General features: G+C 35.5%; 3 protein-coding genes across 3 annotated transcripts; all 3 read left to right on the top strand.

Annotated features, from left to right (window-relative positions):
• Positions 1 to 8,215: 8,215 nt before the first annotated feature.
• On the top strand, positions 8,216 to 9,799 carry LOC140038063 (uncharacterized). The gene is made up of 3 exons (XM_072083237.1): positions 8,216 to 8,303; positions 8,539 to 8,880; positions 8,981 to 9,799. The coding sequence occupies exons 2-3, from the start codon at positions 8,551 to 8,553 to the stop codon at positions 9,644 to 9,646; spliced, it is 996 nt and encodes a 331-aa protein (XP_071939338.1). The 5' UTR covers positions 8,216 to 8,303; positions 8,539 to 8,550; the 3' UTR covers positions 9,647 to 9,799.
• A 185-nt stretch (positions 9,800 to 9,984) lies between these two features.
• Positions 9,985 to 11,237, top strand: LOC113735659 (uncharacterized). The gene is made up of 2 exons (XM_027262655.1): positions 9,985 to 10,503; positions 10,575 to 11,237. Exons 1-2 carry the CDS (start codon positions 9,985 to 9,987, stop codon positions 11,235 to 11,237), a joined length of 1,182 nt encoding a protein of 393 aa, XP_027118456.1.
• A 679-nt stretch (positions 11,238 to 11,916) lies between these two features.
• Positions 11,917 to 14,262, top strand: LOC113735658 (uncharacterized). The gene is made up of 3 exons (XM_027262654.2): positions 11,917 to 12,013; positions 12,119 to 13,030; positions 13,124 to 14,262. Exons 1-3 carry the CDS (start codon positions 11,917 to 11,919, stop codon positions 14,260 to 14,262), a joined length of 2,148 nt encoding a protein of 715 aa, XP_027118455.2.
• The last annotated feature ends 1,349 nt before the right edge of the window (positions 14,263 to 15,611 follow it).

Here is a 15,611-nt window from a genome sequence, read left to right as displayed (position 1 = left end):
TTGGTGGAGCATACACTAGGATATCAATAAAGAATCCTGTTGGAAAATGCGAATCTAATATTGGCAGTAGTTCAACTCGAGTGAAGAAGAAGAAAAGAGGAAAGAAAATGGCTTCTATGTTTGATAGTCCCATGCAATGATGGCACTAAAAAATTAAAGTTAAAAAAGTGAAATACATAGAGATGTAAACTTCGGAGTTAACACAACAATTTTGAAAGCCTTTTGCAATGATTGCGGATTCGCTGGCTGGGCTGCGGATTGGGGGTCAATGTCTATTTACATCCTCCTCACAATTGCCGAGAGGTATTCAATCTCTGTTAGCACTGGGCATGCCCATTTGTGCAGGAATTAGATTTATTCATGAAGGGGAATGGTTATCCCCGTCTCTTGCTATCTGATGTACCATACTTTCTGTTATCATTTTGCTTGATCAATAAAACATAGGACTGGCATTCCTTCCCCATGTACGAGACTTTGCTTTAAAATATATATATATATATATATATATATATATATATATATATATATATATATATATATATAGGAACATTTTGAAAGTTTTCAAATTTTAAGGGGACAAAACACGAATTTCTACAACTTGAGGGCGGCAGTCCCTCCCCGCCCCTTAGTTCCATTCTTGGCCCCATGAACTTTAAACGCGCCTTACAACTTTAAAGTGCTTTAATTGGACTTAATCCTAGCGTCCTTGCTCTATTTTGCTCTAGAAAAACTTAGTACTACTATTAAACATGCATTAAGCATTAGATTCTTATACCTTCTTGAATGCCTTAGGCTACACTGGCATTTAATGCACACCCGATTTTTGTGCGCACACTAGATGAAAACAGCACATTATCATGAATTGTTTAAAAAAAAAAAAAAGAAAAATGGATCCAATATTTTCATAACACACACATCTATATATATATATATATATATATATATATATATATATATATATGTAATACATTTTGTTTGTATTAGTGGATAGTTAAATATAATTTTGTTGTAGTTATTTAATGGATAATGCAATTGTGGAGATAAAGGTGTTCAAATTCAATTTAATCAAGGGATGGATTGAGTTGGGTGGTAAATTGAAAAAAATTGTAAGTAGAAGGTTCTAAATCTAAGATCTTCCATTCATAAAGAAAAAAATCAATTTAGTTAACTACTAATGTTGGCTTAATAATTAGATGAAGGCTCTCAGAGTTCTTCCCACTACTAGATTCAATATTTAAATTATGGGTTGATAGTTTGGGTTGGGAAGGGTGTAAGGAGAGACGGGAGGTTAAAAAAAATATATAAAAAAAATCAATTTAACTTTTTTTTTCCCTAGGAAGTTGGTACAACTTTACACTTGTCATTAAGGATAGAATAGAAAGTTCAAAAATGACCACTGTATATTAACATTGTACAACGGTACTCTGCTTTATGTATTATGTACAATTTAAGATCATCTTTTTTTGCATGTGTCACTAATTTAAATATGCTTTGTGTAATTTTTACACTATTAATATATAAAAAATTTCTGAGAGATAAACAATTAACTTCATCAGCAAATGTGGAAACTACTTGTTTTATTAAATTATACATAATTTAGTCTATCTTGTTTTTGATAGAACCCATGATTTAATAGATCTATTGGGAATCAAGTTTTCTTTCCCCCTTTTGCTTAAAAATCTTAAGTGAGACAAAGACGGATTCAAGATCTTAGTTTGGAGGCAAAGTACAGAACATATTATAACAACAAAATCTCATGACAAATAAATTGTAATACAATTAAAATAAAAATTTAAGATACAAAAAGTAAGTACCAAGTCTAAGAACAGAGAATGCAATCACAAATCACTTATAATTGATTAAATATAACTAGCGTGGTTTATCTTCTTTCCTACATTAATCATATGGCTTGGTATGGTGGCTGGGATGGCATGCATTGAAGTTATAAACAAGTAGCCCCTCGTATGTGCAAACTTCTAAAGGTAGACCAATTCTTCGAGTCATCCCTGATCATGCCTTTAAACTCCTTATGCATTGCCTTTGCAAAGTAGACTCTAGTTAGTTCAATATATTGATTAACTTCTAGCAAGAGGCAAATGTAGTAGCAGACTTCAGGCTATATGCTAAGCACAGCCCAAGCCCACTTAAAATTTCAAGAACAATTAAGTGGAAATCATTGTCTCCGCAGGTAGTTTGATTAGTTCCGTAATCTAGTAGTTACTCTCTGACCCGGTGATCGACCTCCGTGTAGTATTTCGTTGTGTATTCTTGAGACAAGACTCTACAAAATCTTAGAAAATTAGTCTGGTCGAAAGATTTGGACACCCTTAAGTGAAAAAAAAAAAACTAAGTGGAAACCATTCTTTCACATAAAATCAATAGAAGACAAAAGTAAAATATATGCCTACTTATGTACATTACTAAATACAAGAGTAAATGTTAATCCTATCACTAAATACTAAATACTAATTACTAATTAGCTAAACTAACTATAACTAAACTTGGAGATAAAATTTTCATGGAAGTTGATACATTGGAGTTTAGCTTAACAATTAAATTTGAAATTCTTATTTATTTCAATATTGTTTAAGAATTGAGATTATGAATTAGAACTTAGGATTATGAACCCTTTTTTTTTGCATATCATGTTTGCTTGCGTAAGTCACTTAATTTGTTGAAAACATATGGAATATTATTTTGTTATAACATTTTTTAGAAAAAATTAAAATATTTTAACTCACTATTGATTCTCTGATCCAATTTGTCAAACTAAGGTTTGGACAGTAATTAGACATTGGTCTTAAAAAATCAATTCCCAAATTAGCAAAAATTTTTTAATTGAATTTTCAATTGTCGATCGATGAACACCCATAAAAATAAGGGACAAACTTGTTTGATTTTGCATAAACAAGGCCAAAAAAAAGTGCAATAGCAAGAATAGCAATGTGAAAAAATATTTACAAGCCACTTATCAAACTATGAGGAAGCCACGTAACAAACAGGAGGCAAATTACTAAAACTCACATATTTCTTATATCTACCAACTAGATAAGAGAACAATTGGAGTTCTCAATTGAATGCCAAGTGTCACTATATTGTTAGAGAAAGGAGTTTTTTTCTGGTTTTTTCTACCAAAAAAGTGAGAAATGTCTATTTCAGGCATGGTCTTCAAATGCAAAGTCTTAATAGTTCCTTACTATTTAGGGGCTAATTGGTAACAATGGTTTAATTATTTGCATTTGTTCCTTTTGTTTGGTTTTTAATTGATGTGAAAGGTCAATTGAATCCTTTTATGAAAACTAGCTCATTAAATAGTTGCTAACTATTTAGGGTTATTTTTGTATATTTGAAAATATTTCTTTTATAATTTTCTGATCAAGTGCAAATAATTGTAAACTATTTGTGGGCCCTTTTATCACATGGGCTGTTTTGAATTAGATTATATGATTCATTATATAATTAATATAAATTAATGGAGTTATGTCCGTTAGAAGTAATGTACTTGGCCGTTATGACTGATGTTAAAGTTAGTCAACAGCACCTTAATTGTCTTATTAGTTATTGAACTTCCTTCTTTCTTCATTTAGCCAGAATTCCCTTCCCCTTCTTTTCTGTCGAATAGCCTTTTTCTTTCTCTCAATCGAATAGGTCACTATACTATATCGGCCTGCAAAATTTTCAGTTTCTTACCGAATCCTTCAACAACTAAATTGTCCTTCAATTTGATTTCAACCCAGAAAATCCTCCACACGCACGTGAATTCTTGGCCTGCCCCAAAAATTAGGTCAGTAAAATTCCTTTTCCCCAAAATCTACGGCCCTGCAAAATCTTCGATTTTCTGTCAATTCCTCGAGCAATTAACTGTACTTCCTTTCGATTGTCTCTAAAAAAGTCACCCAATTGACGTCAATTCTTCTTTTGCCCCAAAAAACAGTTCACTGATATCTCTTTTTCCCCAAAATCAGCTCATTTTAGGGATGCATGTTCTACTGACGTATGCTGTGATGCAGCTTTCAAAATGGGCTGTATTCCCAGCCCTATATATACTTTTGTTTCTCAGTTTTGCCGCAGCAGACGAGCGAAGAAAATCTAGGTATTTTCTATTCTCTGTCTTTTTATTTCAGCCTGCATTTTTTTACTTTGATGAATGTTCTTACCTTCTGTTCATTTATTATTGCCTTCCGTTAATTAAAGACTGCCATGTCTTTTATATTATGCATAAAAGAATAATTATGATGGTAATTTTTCGATTAGCTTACCTTTACTTTTTCCTCTATTTTTATATTCATTTCAAATGCTGCCGGACTTTTGCCAACATTCAGGCGAGGAAAAAAAAATATAGGTATGTTTCTGTTTTCTCACCTTCTGATTTGAACTGCAATTTTTTCCCATTGTTGTTGCCTGTGTTTATTGCTTTCTTTTAATTATAAGAAATGCGATGTGTTTGATGTTATGCTATGATGCTTTACTTTTGCCTCTGTTTTTAATTTCCAATGTTGCATGATGCTGTTAGTTGTTTATCTATTCAATAATTACATCATTTAGTATCATTGTACTTCGGGTTATTAAGGTTGCCATTTTATATATATTAGTTAGTTTTAGCTATTCTAGGATGCTTTGATTCTGTCATTTTGTGTGCCTTTGGTTTAGTATCTTGCTTTATTTATAGTAAAATTAGGTTTTGATCTTCTGTGTTTCAAAATGAAGAAAAAAAGAAAATTTAGTTCAGGTTTTAGATTGATAGATGAGATGTTTGATGATTCCCTTGATTTAGCAATGTTGGAAAGAAACAAAAGGAGAAACTTAAATATGCTGACTGAGCATATGAAGTTTACTCTTGATTCTTCTGTTTCTCAACCATATTCTCCTATTGTAATGAACTGTGAGAATGACATCCGTGAAAAGCACTCTGTTGAAACATGTGCTTCACAAAATCACATCGATAGGAATGTAATTCTGCCAAATGACTGCAGAGGTAAAAATGTTTACTTTCCTCCAAAAAAAACTGGAGAAGTTCATTATACCTCTGATTCTACTGACAAGCATTGTTTGCCTACAATGAATTCATCTTTAATCAACCTCTGTGGTGTTGAACCTGGTGCTTTGTCACAAGTGAACTTCAATGAGGAACCATTTGTTATAGAAAATCAGTTTCAGAGTGAACAAGTTGCAAACGTTAAAGAAATAATTAGCTATTCTGAAATATCAAATCTAGATATGGAACTAGCTAATTATATTCCTCCCCTTTCTGTGAATAGCCATATACCTATAATAGGTAGTACATCTGTTATATCTTATGATAAGAACCCTCTTGACTATTCTGAAATATATCATGATAAGAGCCCTCTTGACTATTCTGAAATATATCATGAAGGGGTGATAAATAAGAAAGCATATAGGAGGCAGGCCTACTTTAGATGGAAACAGAAAAAATTGAGAGGAAAATCTAGATCAATTGGTCCTTATGATAAGAGCCCTCTTGAATATTCTGAAATATATCATGGAGAGGTAATAAATAAAAAAGAATATAGGAGACTGGCCTACTTTAGATGGAAAAACAAAAGATTGAGAGCAAAATCTACTGCCTGTTTGGAACCCAAGTTTTAGAGCAAGTTTGTTTGCTACTAGTTTTTATACAACTTTTGCTACAGGAACCCAAAAAACTTCCAAAAAACTTTTCACTCCCTTGTTAAACTTTCAGCAAAACGACGTCGTTTTGCCACATCTTTTGTTTTGAAACCCCAAAACACTTTGCCCGACAGAAGTGGTACCCTCCTATACGCAAAGATTTTCCTCGATTTTGAGCTCACGGAAGCGGTGCCTATACAGCGGGTTAGCGGGCTCACCTGAGCAATTCGGCCATAGGACGTGGAGTGATCGGAGCTTGGAGTGAGGCGTGAGGGTTGGTGCTGCAGCTCTGTATTGCAACAGTGTAGACGCGTGAGAAGCTAGGGCTCAACGTTCGGCGAAGAACAAATTCATCCCCTCCCCCGCAACTGCTCCTCCTCCGACAAACGGCTGTGCCAGTCCGTTTGCCACAATTCTGCTGTGCTTCCATTTAGGTAAGTTTCCTTCAGCCAGTAGCTTAGATTTGAGGAAGGCACGCATCGATTTTTTGCCTCTGAAACCGCGGCATTCCAGAAGCAATTTTTGGGATTTTTTTTTGTTGATTAGTCACTTTGTATGGCGTGCTGCGCTAATTGATTCTTTATTGTTTTGGTATTAAATAAGCCAACATTTGGAGAAATGCTGAGTTAATTGGGACGCGGGGCTGGAGCGGTTGTCAGAACAACCGCTCCGGAAGGTGTAACACACCATTTGTACATGGTGATGTTGACAACCGCTCCAGAAGGTGTAAAACCATTTGTACATGGTGTAACATCATCTGTACAAGGTGTAACAATTGAACAATAGCGAGTAAGACAACCGCTCCGGAAGGTGTAACACACCATTTGTACATGGTGATGTTGACAACCGCTCCGGAAGGTGTAACACCATTTGTACATGGTGTAACATCATCTGTACAAGGTGTAACAATTGAACAACAACGAGTAAAATAAAACAATATTTTTGTGGGTCCCACACGGCGTGAAAATCGAGTTACAAGACGTGATCTGAGCCGCACAAATTTTTGAGTACTTGGTCCAAGCCGTGAACTGCCTGGGACGGTTGTCAGAGCCCTCCATTGGAATGTTACACTTGGTCTCAAGTTCGGACAGAGGGTAAAGCTCTGTGTTGATTAATTTGGGTAATGTGTTAATTAATTCTTTAACATTGGTCTGTGAGAATTAATTTGGGTGCTGCGTTGATTAAAGGTTTTTCACATAATTGATTGCTCTGTGTTGCTCTGTTGCTCCGGGCCAAGATTGAGCAAGTATTTGAAGGAGTTTTAAAGGCTTTGATTGGTCTTGGTGGGATATGAGGTTCAACTGAGGAGTCCCTTGGGTTGTTCTTGTTATTCTTGCTGTCTTTGCTGTTGTTGAAAGCGTTTATTTTGCTTGATTGGTGAATTTCCCGGCAATTGTGAGGTTTTGGAAATAGTTTTTCTTTTTCAAGATTAGTTTGACAATATTAAGTTTGATAAAGACAAGCCTTGGACAATGATTTTTTAGACGAATGAACTTGAATAATGAGATTGCCAATGGATAATGAATTTAATTGTTTGTGTGTAAATTTAATAGAATTTAGGTACATTAATGAGGTCCTAATAGTATTGAATAAAAAAAATTCATTTTTTATGATTGAAATTTCTTGGAGACTAATAACTAAGAAAAACAAATTTTTAATAGAGTTCTGATTTTTCTAATTAGTTTTGAAGCGCTTGATACACACTTTCCATCAGTAGTGTATACTCCTGCTTGTTGTCGCTCCTTCTATTTACTTTGAAAAAAATAGAAGGGTTGAGGTCCCAATTAAGCGAGGGCGTTGATTAGGCAAACTATTTATTTTACCTAACTATTTATTATACCTAAATCAATCAATTATTTCTTGCTCTGTAATAAGAACGCAAAAGTAGATAGGGATGCCAATTTGAAGATGAGTTGGTGAACTATACAAGCCACCACGTTCCTATCTACCTATGAAATTTGCATACTCACTTGAGTATCCTTCAACTTACATCCTTTAGTTTTTACTAGTATCATTTATTTGCAATGTGGTGACTGGTATAACTTCAGAACACTCGCCCAAACTAGAAATCATTTATTTCTCAGTGTCTTGTTTAATTTATTTATTATTTACTATAATTATTTATGTTTCTTGGGTTTGCAACCCAAACTAGAAGGATTCCTTTCTAAAGACTTTTCACTTAAATTGTGTGCTTATTGAGGCTTTGACAAATTAATTCATGAGTAGTAGTAAAGTTTTCATGCCTTCATGATTTAGGTGAAATAGGGAGTTAGCGGAATTAGTTCAAATTCTACTGTTTGCTTAGTAAAGTGGATGGTTTTTCATTTATTCCTTGCATGTATTTTTCTGTTCTATATAGAGGTTGGTAATTTTGCTGCATTCTAATTAATTTGAGATATAGTTTGACAAAAAAAAAAATTAATTTGAGATATAGGCATACATTCATTCTTACATTGTTAACAGGTTTATGCCGCCGCGCACTAGATCCATTTCTAGAGGTTTGTTTCGGGGTATTTTGACTTTCACTTGCATGTATTTTTCTGGTAGCTTTTGCTAAGGACTAATTTTCACTTTAATTCACAGTCCGAAAACTCAAACTTCCTGTTTCTGTTACGACTGCTTGGTCCGAGTGTGGAGAGAACGATTTACAGCTTTGCATCACCAATTACTTCAAGGTATTATTGAATTCGTCTCTTTTCACAACCCTTTCACTAATATATTGAATTAACTATTTTGTATGTTCCGTTTTCATGGCTGCCGTGGTTGGAAATTGGTATTATTTGCATATGATTCAAGGGATTTACTTTAATATTTTGCTATATATCTGTTTTGGGGCTAAGATGCTATTCAATTTCTGTTTAGTGTCTGTAATAGTCAATTTTTGCTAATCCTTATTTGTCCTACATAAAGCGTAAAAAACCAATGGCCGGTATGGTTGGTTCATCGAGGCAAGGTCGAGCCCAATTTCCAATGGAGCGAGAGGTTGAATTTGCGGAGTACTTGGTTGAATTAAAACGGGCTAATAGAATTAACAAGGGCAACTTAAAGAGTGAGGTGTTCCCGGCAATTGTTGATAAATTTGCCAAAAAGGGATGCCACTTTGATATTTCTCAAATCAAGGCGAAGTATTATGCTTTACGCCATCAGACTCAAGAATACAATCGCATGCGAATGAGGGTGACTGGGGCCGGATGGGATCCCATCCTCCAGACTGTAACCATGGATGAAATCAAATGGCAAGATGTGATTAAGGTATTCCATTTAATTTTTTCTTTTCTATCACATAAGCTTATAAAGTATAAATAGAATTTTAGATATATCCTCTGTGTTAATTTTGGCTTTAAATGTGTAGGAGAATCCATCTTTTGAGACTTACCACAACAAAGATTGCCGTGTCTTCTACATATTGTCGGAGGTGTTTGACAAAATGGATGCCCAAGGCCGATACGCAAGGGACTCAAACCAACCACCAGTTGACATCAATGACGAGATAAGAGCGAGGCAAGGTCAAGCTTTCTCCAATATCAACCTCCAGGGTACGGAGCACGTGGACCTGACTGATGAAATGACGCCTCCTGTGCAGTCAACTGGGAAATCGGATGCCCAACATTCAAAAGGCAAAGGCAAAGGGAAAAGGAAGACTCCAGAATCTTCATCCGCCAAAGACGGCGACCTCCCGCCTGGTCTAAGTCGCACCTCATACAATAATGCCATATCTTGGATGGATGCGACGTTTGCTTCCGATCGGAGCACGTCCCAGAGTGTAGATGCCCCACCTCCCCCACCTGCTGCTACTACAGCTCCTCCTGTGCCGATTTACGTGGATGATGACCTGTACTCAATGGCAAAGGCACGTGCAGCCTTGGACGCAATTACAGGCTTGCCAGATAAAGTAGCTGTAAAAGCAGCTGTTAAGTTGGCTGATTCCGTAGATCATCGGATGATGTTTTTGACTCAGCCGAGTGAGGCTAGGAAGAGGTTGTATGCATTGACGATTGGGGGGGGGCCAACTAGATGATTGAGGCCTGCATGTGCCTAGGGGGGTTAAGCACTAGTTGGAAGGGCTTTCTTTGCATGCTTTAATGACTCTAGATTTGTATTTGTGATTGATGGATGCTGGTTTTCCCTGTTGGGAAACGAATTTGCACTTTGGTTGTTTCATTCATTTTAAAACTTATCATAATGTTTCACCATTTCTTTAATATTTGACTTTTCGAGTTGGCGAATAATAAATAGGAGTCTTTCTTTAATATTAGAGTTGGTTCTCTAATGATCAAATTCCTAGCTTGTTCCTCATTTGGCGCTTATGTATCACTTGTTATCAAGGTGCAGGTGTTTTGCCCAAACAGAGCGTAAATGGCTAGGGCTCCGCCAAATTTTGGAGTGAATTTGGATGATCCAGATGATGCAAGACAAGCCGCAACTGCTGTATTAATACTATCGTGGCACTTTCAAAGACATCAAGTTCCAAGGACAAGGCAGTTAGTCCATACATGCCCTTTCACAGGTCAGGGTTGGGTTGACGACTTGTTGGGGGGAAAGTGCATCAGGATGCTTAACAACATGCGCATGAATATGCCCACATTCATTCAACTCTGCCGGATATTGCGTGAAGGTGAATACATTATTGAGGGTCCCTGTGATAAAGTGACTTTAGAGGAAGGAGTGGCAATTGCTTTATATGGGCTGAGCCATGATTTGACACAAAGAGTGTTAGGTGAGCGATTTCAGCATTCCACTGAGACCATTCATCGACACGTGCGCCGCCTGTGCCAAGCTTTAGTTCGATTAGCACCTATTGCTATCCGACATAGGGATACGGATGCTACTCATCCTCGGATTCGGAATAATAGAAGGTTTTATCCCTGGTTTAAGGTAGATGCCCGCATCTTAAAACTAATAACTTTCGAAATGCAAGTTTAATTTATCATGTATTCAATATGTAGAATTGCATTGGGGCTATTGATGGAACACATGTCTCGGCAAGCGTGCCAAGGGGGGAACAGGATGCCTTTCGTAACAGAAAAGGCACGCTTTCACAAAATGTTTTAGCCGCATGTGACCACGATATGAGATTCGTTTATGTCAGAGCTGGTTGGGAAGGGAGTGCCCATGATAGTCGTGTCTTATTGGATGCTATTTCCAATCCGGATGCAGCATTTCCAACCCCACCGGCTGGAAAATATTATGCAGTTGATGCAGCGTATAGACACATGCCAGGATTCATGGCCCCTTTTAAGAGTGGACCAGGAGGAAGATCACAGACGGCACAGAAAGGATTATTTAATCGCCGCCATTCTTCGGTTCGGAATATAATAGAGAGGACGTTTGGGGTATGGAAAATGAGGTTCAAAATTCTGGATGGTCCTATGAAAAACTATCCCATTGAGGTACAGAGGAACATTGTAGTGGCGTGCTGCGTATTACACAATTTCATTAGAGAGATGCAGCCATACGACGTCTACTTACCGGATGAAATTAATATGGATGACGGAAGTACCGAGGGAGCTCAAATGCCACAATTACACGTCACTCCAGAAGCACTCCATGATTGGAAGGAATTACGAAATGCAATGGCTGATCACATGTACCTTCACCGAAATGAGTAGTATATAGTTGCCACGCTTGATTTCCACGGGCCCGAACTTGCTCTCAATTGTATAATATGACACTTTTTTTTTGAATATTTGGGATGAATATTTGGTACTGTAAAATTTAAGCCTTCTGGTCAATGTTGGGTTAACGGATACTGATAAGGGTTTATTTTACGTATTTTTAAATACATTTTATTAGTTAATTTAAGTACATTTTATTATACTCTTTACAATGTTTTGGTATTGTATATCATTTTGGTGTGATTATACATTTATATTATTTGTTTGAGTTATTTTGTTATTTTTCATTTGTACATATTGGACATGGAGGCAAAGATGACCAAATGAAGTGAAAAAGGCGAAGTTGGCTTCTGGGTGGAAAGCAACTTGGCTTCCGGGTTGACAAAAATGTAATCCTAATTTTGATACAGTAATATAGGTCACAATTTTTGGATAAAGGGAAAAAAAATTAGGGAGGGAAGTTAATATTTAACACCTAAAAAAAATTTTGTTAAAAAATTTAAAAAATCGCTACAATAAAATTTTTAGAAAACTTATACAGTAAAAAGTTTTTTCTACTACTTCTACAGTGATCTACAGTAAAGTTTTAGACAAACTCCCAAAAAACTCAGGTTCCAAACAGGCCCCTAAATCTATTGCTTCTACAAATATAATTGAAAATCGAACAAGCATCATGATTGTGAATCAGTGTTCCTCAGCTGTTGATGTTCAGCGTACTTCTCGATCTCATTCCAAACATCGCAGATCATCTCTGAAAAAAACTCAGCCAGGTCTATAGTTAATATTTTTAAGTTTTCTAATATCTGTTTTTAAACTAGCATTAAAATCAATTGAATGATTTGACTACTAAGTTCTCTAAAATAATTATATTTTAGGAAGAGGATGCAAAACAGGAAGAGCTTTGTTGGGTATAATTCCTGACAAAGCTGATATCCTACCACGCCAACTAGATTGTCCTCATTGTGGAGCGAAGAAGTTTTTTTCTGAGACAGCATATTTTTGTTGCCAAGATGGTGAAGTTATTTTAGCTCAAAATAAAATTCCAGATATCTTTAAAGAGCTATTGACTTCATCTTCACAAGAGGCACAATCTTTTAGAGCTCTTATTAGAACGTATAATAATCATTTTGGATTCACTTCCTTCGGTGTTAAAGCTGATCTGACTCTCTCAAAAAGGAATAAAGGAATTTACACTTTTAGAATTCAAGGACAAATATATCATTTTCTGAATGATTTCAATTCAACCAATGATCATAGTAATAATTTACAGTTATATTTCAATGATTTTGAAATTGAAGTAAGCAATCGATTAGCAGCTTGTCCTAGACTATCTGAAAGTGTGATTAGAAAAATTATGCAAGTTCTTGAGTCTAATCCATATGCAAAATTTTTTAGAAATTTGAGAGAGGTACCTAATTTAGATAACTACTACATTGTGTTAAAAACTCTGCCCGGTGTTGATCAAAGAGTTTATAATAGACCGACAACTTCACAAGTTGCTGGTTTGTGGGTTGAGGGGCAAGAGAATGGAGAAACCGGCAGGCGTGATATTAGAGTTCATACCCATAGTGGTGTTTCAAAAAATATACAGTACTATTATGGATGTTATGATCCACTCCAATATCCAATACTTTTTCCTTTTGGTGATCTTGGCTGGCACCAAGGAATACCAAAGAAAGGAGCAAAAGTATATGGAAGAAAGAGGAAAAAAAAACAACCTGTAGCAGATTTGATTTCCCCTACAAATGCTGCTACAGCAGAACAATTAATCCAAAATGAAGAACATGGTTAGTATAATAAATATATGCCAGGATCTTTCATTTTACCTATTTAATATTTATGATTACACATTTAATAATGTACTATTATTTTTTCCACAGCAATGGAAAACATACATGAAGATCCAAATTTTGTGTCCCTTCGAGAATACTATTGTTATAAACTTCAGATTAGGGACAATGATGAATCTTGGCTATTACATTTTGCTCGCCTCCTACAACAATATATTGTTGATCAATATGTGAAGCTTGAGACACAAAGACTTGACTTCTATAGATTACAACAAGAGGAAATTAGGAGAGAGTTCTTGAAAGGCATAATAGATGCTTTAGGATCAGGTGAGAGTCAAGCATCTAATGTTGGCCAACGTATCATATTACCGCCATCATTTATTGGAGGGCCGAGAAATATGAGACGTAAATACATGGATGCAATGACATTAGTACAGAAGTATGGTAAACCGGATATATTTCTGACCATGACTTGCAATCCTAATTGGCCAGAAATAAAAGAACACTTAATAGACAAAGAAGAGGCACAAAACAGACCAGATTTGCTTGCTAGAGTATTTCATGCTAAGTTAGAACAGCTTAGAGATGAACTTTTGAAAAAATGCATCTTCGGTGAAGTGGCAGCTTACACTTATGTCATTGAATACCAAAAACGTGGACTGCCACATGCATATTTCTTGCTAATTTTAAAGTCAAAATTCAAGATGTATACCCCTGAAGAATATGATAAAATTGTTTGTGCCGAGATACCAAATAAAGAGAAAAATGAACATCTATATAATTTGGTCATTAAACATATGCTTCATGGACCATGTGGTTCACTTGATCCAACAAATGTATGCATGAGAAAAAATGGAACTTGCAAGAATAATTTTCCTAAAAATTTCTGTGAGGAAACTATCCAAACTCTTAATGCATATCCTGAATATCGAAGGAGAGATGATGGAGTTCAAATTAAGATTAAATCAACTCTTTTAGATAACAGATGGGTTGTACCATACAATCCATATCTTTTGGCTAAATTTGATTGTCATCTTAATGTTGAAATATGCTCTACAATTAAAGCAGTCAAATACATTTACAAGTATATCTATAAAGGTCATGATAGAACTAGCTTCTCTGTAGTGAATAATAAATCTGATTCAGAAATTGATGAAATTAAACAATATGTATCAGCTAGGTGGGTTCTCCACCTGAGGCAGCATGGAGAATTTTTAGATTCTGTATGAGTGAAATAAAGCCACCTATTATTCATTTACAATTACATTTGGAGAATTATCAGCCAATGAGTTTCAAAAAAACAGCTAATCTTCAAAATGTTGTCGATAACTATCATTTGAAAAAAACAATGCTCACTGAATTTTTTTACATGAATAGGACAGATAAAGCAGCTCAGGATCTAAATTGTACTTATGTAGAATTTCCTGATCATTTTGTCTGGTTACCTAAGCAAAAATACTGGAAATTGAGAGAAAGAGGTGAATCAATAGGTCGAATAATGACTGCTCATCCTTCCGAAGGAGAACGATACTACTTGAGATTACTCTTATCAAAGGTTAGATGTCCAATTTCATTTGATGACCTAAGAACCTTTAATGGAGTTCAAGTAGAAACGTTCCAACAAGCAGCATTAATTCGAGGCTTGTTACAAAATGATAACAGCCAAGAAATTTGTTTACAAGAAGCCTCACTTTTTCATATGCCCTATGAAATGAGGAGACTCTTTGCAACACTTTTGGTTTATTCTTGCCCTAATGACCCAAAGGCATTGTGGCAAAATTTTGAATCTTCTATGTCAGAAGATTTTGCCAAATGTTCAGCAATGACATCTACACAAGTGAAAAGAAATGTTTTGCAACAAATTGATGAATTTTTGCAATCGATGGGAAAAAGTATACATTCGTATAATTTGATTCCCATTGGATTCTCTTATGAAAATATAGACAATGAAACTCGAGAATTAAGAGCAGAAAGAAACATTGTCATTTCAGATATTGACTTAAATTCAATTGAGCTACTAAATGAAAAACAGAAAAAAGCATTCGTAGTCATATCTGAGAGAATTTACTCAGATAGACCTGGTGTTTTTTTCATTGACGGTCCAGGTGGTACTGGAAAAACATTTCTCTATAGAGCTTTGTTAGCTGATGTTAGATCTAAAGGCTATCTTGCTCTTGCTACAGCTACATCAGGAATTGCAGCTTCCATTTTACCAGGTGGAAGGACTGCACATTCCAGATTTAAAATTCCAATAGATATCTTTGATGGTGCAACATGTCGGGTCAGTAAACAAACTTCTTTAGCTGCAATGATCAAAGAAGCAAAACTCATAATCTGGGATGAAGCACCAATGGCTAAAAAGGCAGCAATTGAAGCTTTAGATGATCTCTTAAGAGATTTAATGAATTCAGAAGAAATATTTGGGGGAAAGGTAGTTGTACTTGGTGGAGATTTTAGACAAACATTGCCAGTTGTTAGAAAAGGAACAAAAGCTGAAATGATAAATGCATGTTTGATAAATTCTCCATTATGGCACAAATTAGAGAAATTGCAATTAATAGAGAACATGAGAGCAAAA

Source organism: Coffea arabica, chromosome 3c (genome assembly GCF_036785885.1).
Source record: "Coffea arabica cultivar ET-39 chromosome 3c, Coffea Arabica ET-39 HiFi, whole genome shotgun sequence".
Taxonomy (NCBI): domain Eukaryota; kingdom Viridiplantae; phylum Streptophyta; class Magnoliopsida; order Gentianales; family Rubiaceae; genus Coffea; species Coffea arabica.
This window is presented reverse-complemented; position numbering and strand designations above follow the sequence as displayed.

Bases quoted from the DNA above. Each gene is read 5' to 3' on its own strand.
- LOC140038063 (XM_072083237.1), top strand. From the start codon at position 8,551: ATGGCCGGTATGGTTGGTTCATCGAGGCAAGGTCGAGCCCAATTTCCA. The intron at 8,881-8,980 runs GTATTCCATTTA...TTAAATGTGTAG, and splicing joins AATGGCAAGATGTGATTAAG to GAGAATCCATCTTTTGAGAC.
- LOC113735658 (XM_027262654.2), top strand. From the start codon at position 11,917: ATGATTGTGAATCAGTGTTCCTCAGCTGTTGATGTTCAGCGTACTTCT. The intron at 12,014-12,118 runs GTCTATAGTTAA...ATTATATTTTAG, and splicing joins TCTGAAAAAAACTCAGCCAG to GAAGAGGATGCAAAACAGGA. The intron at 13,031-13,123 runs GTTAGTATAATA...TTTTTTCCACAG, and splicing joins AATCCAAAATGAAGAACATG to CAATGGAAAACATACATGAA.
- LOC113735659 (XM_027262655.1), top strand. From the start codon at position 9,985: ATGGCTAGGGCTCCGCCAAATTTTGGAGTGAATTTGGATGATCCAGAT. The intron at 10,504-10,574 runs GTAGATGCCCGC...TTCAATATGTAG, and splicing joins GGTTTTATCCCTGGTTTAAG to AATTGCATTGGGGCTATTGA.